This window comes from Amphiura filiformis, chromosome 10, assembly GCF_039555335.1.
Source record: "Amphiura filiformis chromosome 10, Afil_fr2py, whole genome shotgun sequence".
Classification (NCBI taxonomy): domain Eukaryota; kingdom Metazoa; phylum Echinodermata; class Ophiuroidea; order Amphilepidida; family Amphiuridae; genus Amphiura; species Amphiura filiformis.
In genome coordinates, this window is record NC_092637.1 from 20,030,289 (window position 1) to 20,040,392 (window position 10,104).

Here is a 10,104-nt window from a genome sequence, read left to right on the forward strand (position 1 = left end):
CGCTTCATGCGCATGCTCAGCAGGCAAATACGACGGCGATTTAGTACACTGATCATGCGTGCGATTCAGATTTCTGCAAAAGCGATTGAGTATAAATGCATCTTTAGAAATGACTGGCGATTGTGTGTTCTCAATTGGGTTTTATCATGTTAATTAGTGACCTGACACATATTTGTATTGGTTCGATCAAGCATTGATATTTTGTACTGGATCGCTCAAGCATCTCCAACAAATTTTTCAATCGTAAGTGCCTCTGGCCCTAGTGGAAGTAAAAACGGATACTATGGCCAGAGTTCTAGGGCTAATGTATACCCACAAAATCCAGTTCTGGAGAATAGATTCTTGGATTCTCATTGTTTTCAATTTCGGGTAATACAGCGTGTTTCTACTGAGCAAACGCTTGCCAGTGAATTAGTTAATTTGCGGTGATGTGAGGAATATGTGGTAACCACCCCAGTAGAAATAAATCTCAATGCGGGTTGATGTGAGTGAACTTCGCCATTAACCATCAACCATCTTTGGATGTGGTTAATAGCATGTGTAGGGTTGCCAAAAGATTTCAGCCCGAATCGCGGGTCAAATAATCGAAAAGTCGGCCAATTTTTCTCTTTACCATTGGTTTCTATGGGACAGGAAACTATCGTAAGTCGCGGGAGCAAATGTTGAAAAGTCGCCTAAATTTTTTCTTAACCATTGGTTTCTATGGGACAGGAAATTGTCAGAAGTCGCGGGGAAAATCTTCAAAAGTTGCCCAATTGGGCTACCAAATCGCAGGTTTGGCAACCCTGAGCATGTGAATACGTGGTAACATTCTCAGTAGAAACAGGTCAGGTGACAATTGGAAGTTCTAAAGCCTATAAATAGTATTACCAATACCATGGAGGTATGGTATTACAATACAGCGCAGGCATTCAAAATATTTTCTGGACTTCCAGCCTTCCCCACTAAATACAATGTATATGAGTTAGTGAATCGTTGCCCTGCATTTACAGCACAGTAGAAACGACCTAGTATGAAGGTGATATGAAAAAATTAAATGCGGGTGAAGTTGCTCGAGAACTCTAGCCAAGAATTTGCTCACCGATAGCTTCACATTCTAGGCTAGAGACCTTTGCATTCAAAATCTAGTCGGATTCGCTGAAGCATGACACCGTGTAAAGCAATGGAAGGTCAGAAGTAAACACAGCCGATCACCAGGGGTAGCACTAGGTTTTAAAACCAGGGGTTCTCAGAACCCCTGAACCCCCTGAAAGTGTTAAAAATATGCGCTCAAATCCTAAAATGAGGGGTTCTCTAATCTGTCAAGTATTGAATGTACCGTTTTAATATATCAGTATCAGATTTTGTGATTTTGGTTACAATGAAAAATGATGTGTTACCTGTACCATAGTTAAGCAAGGCCCGGCAAAAAAACACAATCTCACGCTTTTCATGCCGCGATTCTCGCTATTATTAACCAACTATCGCACTTTTTAAGAAAGTTCCCAAGCAGTGTACTTTAATAAAAGTGTTGCTTTATGCCATAAAAGTTCGCCGAATTCCATAAAACGCAGTTCAACTTCGGCCATGTCGGCAAAGTGCAGAATTCAACACCATTGCAAGCACATGGAAGCTATGCTTTACTCAATAAAAATGACATTTCATTGCAAATGAGTTCAAGTTTAGGTCAAATATCATGATATTTACTGAATTCCTGGAGTATTTTGACTATAAAACATAATTCAAGGGCAAATTTTTGTCATTTTTTTCTTCTCACGGCCGATATCATTGCGTCAGATTTCACCGATGACATATCTCTACACACCACCTGCCAAGCATTTCTTTCCGATCCCTAGAATTAGAAATTACCAACTCACGTACGTGTCATCATTCAGTACTGCAATAACTCATCAGCAGTGATTCTAGACAATATCGCAATCTGAGTAAATATGTCGGCGGTGTGTATTTTATTTCTATTTTTAATTTATGTTACAATGATACGGCGACTTCACTTGAACATTTATGTTACATTGCATTTTATGTTACATAATTTCTGGACGGGCCGTAAATATTGGAGATCGAAGCTTTTATTTTCTTTCACATGTTTTCATTTTTCTGCGCGCATGTAAACCCCTGAACTGGTATGCAAAAATGAATATATGCGCTCAAACTTCAAAATATGCGCTGTACGCGCAGAAACGCAGGTTAGCGCGACCCCTGCCGATCACGACAGGCGATTGCATCAAAAATGTTGCTAAAATTACACTTCAGCAAAATTTTAAACTGTCCAAAATACGCACATCTTGCTCAAAAGATATAGTTGACTCATCGAAATAACTTTCATTCAAATTTCAACATTAACAGAATAAATAACCTCCGGTGTAAAAAATTGAACCGCTGTCCGACCGAAAAACCATAGTAAAGTACTCTAGCATCGAATGCGTAACTATCGTGTGCAAATTCGAAGCTCGAGTTCTCGAGCAAGGGTGAAGGTGAATGGTAATGCAAGGTGCTAACAGGGTCAGTCTTTGTTAAGTCTACAAGGCGACTATAATTATCATTATTGTTGTTCAGTACTTATTCGTCATGAGGTATTTCATTATTGCTACAACCTATATAGGGATCATGCTCAGAACATGTAAACATCTCAAAAAAAGTAACTAACCCCCCTTAAATAATGGCCATTATTCAAGAAGGGGTATTGTATTACAAATCTGTAAAATACGTCGGAAGCAGAATTAATTTCAGAGCATTTTGTACACAAGTCAACGAACTAAAGAAAAAAAACGTCCCGTTATGGCATTTTTTTTCTGAAGGCTAAGTGACTGTAAAATACCAGTCACCAAAAGCTTGGAAAAATATGGCAAAAAGTTGATGATTTTTTTGCAAACATATTTTGAAAATGGTCTGAATTAAAAAAAAAATTCTGTCAAAATCAGTACATTTTGACCCCAAAATGGCTGATTTTACATGATTTTACACCTGAGAACCAAGGGAGAACAGTGCCAGTGCATTGATTGGTCACCCCAGGATAAATAAGAAATTAAATAAATTTTAGCAAAATTAAAACATTTTTGTTTGTAGCCAAACCTTGAATAATTGTCAACCGTTAAACTAAAGAGCAAGTTGTAAATTGTTTCTTCCATTCCAGGAACTGGGCGATGTAGAGAACTGGTCTAAAAGTATCGAGACAGACATGCACACTATAGCCAGCGCATTAGAATATGCATACAAAGGTAAGGATAATTGAAGGGTACATATAGTCAGGGTTGGCATGATTTCAAATCACGATTTAAATTGCCATATATAAGAAATGTGGGGGATGAGGCTGTGGATCACAAATTGCCATTTTAAGCATACAACACCCTGGACAGCTGCAGTAAGAAGGTTTTATTTAATAATAGATAATAAAAAGTGACCTATAATCCTCTTTTTTTAGAAATTTTTACTAAATAATAAATTATAAAATGTGACCTATATAATCCTTTCTTTAGGTGTCCAATTGGAAACTCCATTCCCATTGTTAGCCTAATATAGGGCTGCTAAGAATACGCAATTGCGTTATTTGCGCCGCAATTTGCGTATTTTGGCTCCAATTGCGTTTTTTGACATTTTGGAAAAAATCTATAAAAAAATTTTTAATTTGGTTTTTTTGCGATTTTTAAATTTTTTTTCGCGGATTTGGAGAGTCCCTGGACCTAACATCAAGTGCTACCATCATTAAAAAAAAATTACAAAAAAAAAAAAAATTGGAAAAAAGATACAAAAAAAATTACAGTTTGTATCAAATGGGACCAATTTGTAACTTGTGTTCACTTCAAAATCTATCTAAGATATAGACTTGTGTACAAGACCAATGCATTTTTATATCTTCAATAGACTGTGCAGTGAACAAAAGTTACAAATCGGTCCCATTTGGATACAAACTTGTAATTTTTTTGTATCTTTTTTCCAATTTTCTTTTAATCAACCACACATGATTGCAGTACCTCACTCTAGGTCAAGGGACTCTCTAAATCCGCAAAAATTTTTTTTTAAATGCAATTTTTTATTTTTTTTTTTTTTTTATTTTCTTTATTTTTTATTTTTTTATTTTTTTCAAATTTTTTTCAATGATGGTAGCACTTGATGTTAGGCCCAGGGACTCTCCAAATCCGCGAGAAAAAAAATTAAAATCAAAAAAAAAAAAAAAAAAAAAAAAAAAAATTTTTTTTTTTTTTTTTTTTTTTAGATTTTGCGTTTTTAGCGGGAAATCACAAGTTTTTGCGTTTTTTGGAAAATCGGGGTGCGTTTTTTGGCCTCCAAAATCGCGTATTCTTAGCAGGCCTAGCCTAATATATTATTATTAGCCTTATTTAGCACCAAACAGGTGGTTTGTTTGTTAACTTTGTGTGGGCAAATTCTACTAGTAATGGGCTGTTCCAGTTGAAATCCTTACAGTTACACCCCTTGGATATGGGAAACTAATGATCCATTCCCATTATTAGCCTAATATATTATTATTAGCCTTAAGGGCTGGGGTATGAACGTTTGGACAGTATTTATTTTGGGACATTAGAGCACATCAGACATATCGAATTGCATTCTGAATACGAAGAATGTCATTCTGATATCAAATAATTTTGATTTTTGAAATTGCAATTTAATACACATTTTATGGCAAATCATTAAAATTGATATTTTTGATATTTAACAGTACTTGAAGTAAAATTTATAAATCTGATGATTTATACTTAAAGTGTATGTAGGTGGGATGAAAAGTTTACGATCAATTGAAAATTTCGACCTTTTCAGATTGAAGATATGGATTTTTTCCCCAAAACACCAAAAAAAAATTAGGTCTTTTTGGGAAAAATCCATATCTTCAATATGAAAGGTCAAAATTTTCAATTGATCGTCGGCTTTTCCTCCCTGCTACATACACTTTAAGAATATATCATTAGATTTATATAATTTACTTCGAGGACTGTATATATCAAAAATTTGAAAATATCAAATTTTTATAATTTGTCATAAAATTTGTATTATATTGTGATTTTCAAAAATGAAAATTATTTGATATCAGAAAGACATGCTTCAGATTCAGAATGCAATTCGATAGGTCTGAGGTGCTCTCATGTCCCACAAAAATTACTGTCGAACGCAATAAACGCTCATTTTAGATCCCTTAAGGGATCTGGAATTTTTCAATTGATCGTTGGCTTTTCATCTCACCTACATACACTTTAAGTATAAATCATCAGATTTATAAAGTTTACTTCGAGTACTGTTAAAGATCAAAAATATCAATTTTTAATCATTTGCCATAAAATGTGTATTACATTGCAAATTTCAAAAAAATCAAAAATTATTTGATATCAGTTATGTCAAAAACACATCACACCATTAGATTAACTCAAATAATTCCTTATTGGGCTATTCCAGTTGAAGTCCACACTCCCCCTGTGGAAGATTTTGGAAATATCTTCCACAGGGGGAATATGTTTTTCAAATGTAATTGTCAGAGTTCATCATTTTGAAATCGATACTCCCTCTGTATGGCTTTAGCTATATCTTCGACAACTGGAGTGAGTATTTCAAATGGAAGTTACCCAATTGTCTATTCTAATCTAAACTTATACTCCCTCTGTGGAAGACTAAATCTTCCACAGGGGTAGTGTGGATTTAAAATGGAATAGCACATTGTGTCTGCTGGCCTGAGCAATTTGCTAGCATACAAATGTTGGTTCTGAATGTGACTGTCTTGTTTCTGCAGACGTGTTAATTTTTTGGTTTTTGTCGTTTATTTTCAGATACTGGTACATAGTCTGCCAACAAGGAACATTGGGACACAAAATAAGTTACATTTTGTTTTGATATTCTGTGCAATTTATAAAAAAAAGAAAAGAATGGAGATTGATGGAAAGAGAATATAAACAACTTTTTATATGCCAAAGTTAAACTGAATAACAGTACTGACGATGGTGTGGAAGGATTCGCACCAAGGTCCAACAATCTTCAGTCAATGTCCAAGTCGCTAAATGCTATTGCAAAATTAGATTTAATGCGCCAAAACTGAGCTCTTCCTGCTTATTCTGACTCTTCTCTTTAGTGTCATGAGTGGATTGTTACTGAATGAAGCTGTGATTGGACAGTGTTTGAACAAAGATCATGTTGCCAGTAAATAGACAATTTGATTGGCTTGCACCATCAAAATTAGGGACACTAATCGCATGCACGTATCCGTTTGATGACAATTGGCAATATTGGCAGTGATTTTGGTGAGCGTCAATTTCCGGTACACTTCCAAAAAGTAGAAGTTACAGTCGCAACTTTGACATGAGAGCAAATTCTGTGTGCCATTCGATGTCAGTCAGGCATCAGGCATCAAGTCTACATACAATGATCGCGAACCACCATCTTGGAGCCGACAACGCACCCAGTGGCAGAGCTTTGTTTCGCAAGGTGAAGTAGTGCAGCATTTTGAATGGAACAATGTATTAAAGCAAATGTAGGTTTTAATGGAACAGAACATCTCATGGGAACTCGCTGATCAATGATACATGTAGTACTCACTGAAGAACTTGCTGATGATAGTACTCGCTTATGAACTGATGACATGTATATAAATGTTGCATGAAGAAAACTGTGATAGCATCAATAATTGGAAAGATGCTCCCATGACTAGCAAGGGACCTTTCCAGTAATACCTGCTATCAAGATCAAGACATATATTTAAAAGTATTACTCCAGTGACAACCAGCGAGGGATATGTCCATCGATGCGTTCTATCAAAGAGGGAGCTTTCGCGTTAAAAGAAGATCGGGAATGTCTGACAGGTTTGGTATCATCATCACCCTGTGCTAACTCATAATCTACTAACAGAAACTGATAATTTATCCGTTATTTTGGCCTCATCCCAGTGGTATAGTTCAATAACCTCAATTAAACAATCATAGTGCAAAATTTGATGTCAAGGTGCAGAGTATGAGTTTTGTACTCAAATTTTTAAAAGTCCTTCAATGAATGTACAAATGTATTGGGCCATTTGGGTTTAAGAACTGTGCCCTGATAGATGAGCAAGTTCTGGATCCTAGTGATATAACTGATTATAATGAATTAAATGTAGTTAAAAATTTGTTTTTTATCATGGTACTTTTGATCTGTTTTGACATCCCAGCAAATACATAACGTTTTAACAGGTTATATTTTGGGTTATGGTTTTGGTAAAACTGTTTCAATAAGTCAGATTAAATGTCGGGTTATATAAAGGTCATGAAAATGTTTTTAAAATGTTTTGTATGAAAACACACTAAAACAACATTTTAAAAATGTTATTGCAAAATATTTTTTGCCAAATATTTCGTCAACAATTAGTATTATGTTAGAAAATTTTGCAGTAAGTTTTCAAAAAATGTTTTTGATTGTTATGAAAATGTTTTATACCCTTTATATACCCTGCATATAACCCGGCATTTAAACATTTTCTGACAACCTTTTTCAACCTTTGTCGAAAACGAGTTGTGTTTGCTGGGACTATATAAACTTATCAAACAATAATTTCTCAACGGATAAAATTTCACATGTGTAGTACATGTACAGGCTTTCTCATTGAAAGTGCTTCCTATAGTATTGTTCACCAATTTTGTATCTCTGATAACTTTGTAAACAATTTTGCTAGGTTTAAAACCATTACTTGAGAATGAGACAAACCAATACACCAGGCTGTGATGTTGATGCAACTGATGCATAAACATGTTGAGTGTTTTTGTAGTAAAAATGGTCAACTATAATGTTTGAAAACTAATCTATGCGATGCATTCAAAGACACTGCACATGTTTTTATTTAGTGCATTTTGTTTTTGTGAGCAATTTCACTGCTTAATTTTTGTTGTTACAATATAAGCTGCCAGCTCCCGGCCAGATGTTGAAAATTGGAAATGCAAGAATTACTGTGTTTATTACATTGGGCAGGAAAAACCTTGTCATTGGCCCCTAAACATGTTGAAAGGAAAACCTAGCTGTAACCTCATTGCAGGTTCAAGGGCCACAGGTACATTGGAGGTCTTTCCTGCCCAACGACGACATGTAGCTTACATGTACCTTGCTTACCTTAATTAAAAAAGAAGCTGCTCAATTTTGAACTGGGAATTCAATTCACTTTAAAAAGTAACATGATCAAACATAACTACTATAGATTATCAGGGAAATCCCCAGAAAAATTACATTTTAATAGCAAACCTGTTAGTTTCATCAAACCAAATTGGCTTAGTTAGAAAAAAATACTAGTCATGTTTATACTCACATGAAAAGAATTACATGTAAGGGTTTACATAATTTACTGTAAATTTTATACAGGGGCATGTGTGCACTGGCAATAAAACTGTCTGAAATGTATACAACATACATAGAATGTTCATGCATTCCTTAAGTATCTTTGTATCAGCAATGGGATTCCATGTACAGGAAAGGATACAATGTGGTTACCGTACATGCTCCTTTCTGCGAGTTTCTTTGGTGGCTGCTTCCTAACTAATGTTTGGAGTACATTTGTAATACCAGGGAAATCGAGTCCCGCTCGAAATTTGTGATACCAGCTGCTCATAACTGAAGGACAAGCCTTATCCTGACTTATCTTTCTTAGGTGTGTAGCCAACTTTTCCGGTCAGCAGTGTGGCAAAATAAAAATTTCAACCCAGTGTTGGTAACTTTTTGTCCTGATTTTGGTAACATTGTTCCGGTTTTGGTAAACGAGGTTATTTTGTATTTTGTCAACAAATGGGTCAATTGTTTTCAATTTTGGGGAAATTTGACCGATGAAGTGGGCCTGCGGATATAAAATGTGTTTAATTTACTTTAACTTTGTGAATATGAGTCCCACTTTCAAAATTTGTTGGGCGCTTCCCTCCTTTTAGATTTTTTTCAAAGGACACTCCGTTAGTGCCCCCACTGGCTGTGCCTCTGATCTCATACACCCTCACCCTCTTCTCTCCCCCTCCCTTCTCCCACCGGGGCATGTGCCTGACTATCAGACTTTTTGTACCCGCTGATCAAAGATATTGGAACACAATATCTATGCCCTAATGAAAAGCAGCATTCCTCTCTAACTTCTTAATATATTTGTTTTCCAGGTGTCACTGACTCTGTGTAAAGCTCTTTTGCCCCGTCTTAACCATGCACCACACTGTGATCAATAACGGGACATCGAAGGAACAGTCCCCTGGCAAGTCTGCCCCGGATTCTGGCGTTAAAGATAAAAAGCATCCACGTATCTCAGCCATGTTGCTTGGGAATGTGACATGGCAAAGTCGAGCTCTTATATAATTTGACGGAAAATTACTAATGATGATGCGAAAAATCAGCCTTTCCACACAGTGAATATACAAAACTTTACAGAACTTAAACTCTGGTGCATAAACGCTGTAGTCTGTATACACAGACGCCATATTGTTGATTGAACGATCCAATCATGTCAGACCGGCGACCAACATCAAAATGATGATGTCACACCTGCTGTTCATTTGATAATATGCTTCGCTCGCAAAGCATCATGGGAGTTGCACTCTTCACTGCTGTTCCCATGCACTAACCACTTATGAAGCTGCCCATCACTACTGGGTCTTACATAGAATACTTGAACAAGTAAATCGGTCACCGATGTAACAACTCCCAGTATTACCACTTACTCACTGCAATGGCTACTGTTAAGCCTATTTTGAAGGACACCTTTAAATCAGTGTGTGTCTGGTCAGTTTGCAGTGAATAGTTTGCCTGCAAAGTTCATTGGGCCCGTGGTAAGTTGATAAGTTTGGTCCTTGTTGTTCTAGTAGCTACAAAGATGCCAGAGTTCAATGTCAAACAAAGCTGTGCTTTAACTTGTTTGATCCCTGGTGATACTTGTACCTGGGTACCCGCCTGTAAATTACATAGGATTCCCGGGCATAAAATTACCCATAAGTCACAGCCATATACGCCATATACGCCAGCGAAGTGGTTACATAACTCCTTGGTAACTGGATCACGTACCTTTTGGAATTGTTAGTACATGCCATAGGTTTTGTGTTGCGATCATTTCGATCGTGGTGCAGAACTCAAAAGCATGATCCAGTTAACAGTGATAATTGGATTACACGTAACACTTCGCTG

The 10,104-nt window shown here is 36.2% G+C and overlaps 1 protein-coding gene across 1 annotated transcript in view; it reads left to right on the forward strand.

Annotated features, from left to right (window-relative positions):
- LOC140162624 (biogenesis of lysosome-related organelles complex 1 subunit 1-like) overlaps positions 1-9,856 on the forward strand; it is a 29,394-nt gene extending 19,538 nt beyond the window's left edge. The window contains exons 4-5 of the mRNA XM_072185895.1: positions 3,131-3,215; positions 5,772-9,856. Coding sequence (XP_072041996.1) covers positions 3,131-3,215; positions 5,772-5,785 — 99 coding nt within the window. The 3' untranslated portion in view covers positions 5,786-9,856. The remainder of the gene's footprint in view (positions 1-3,130; positions 3,216-5,771) is intronic.
- Positions 9,857-10,104: the final 248 nt, after the last annotated feature.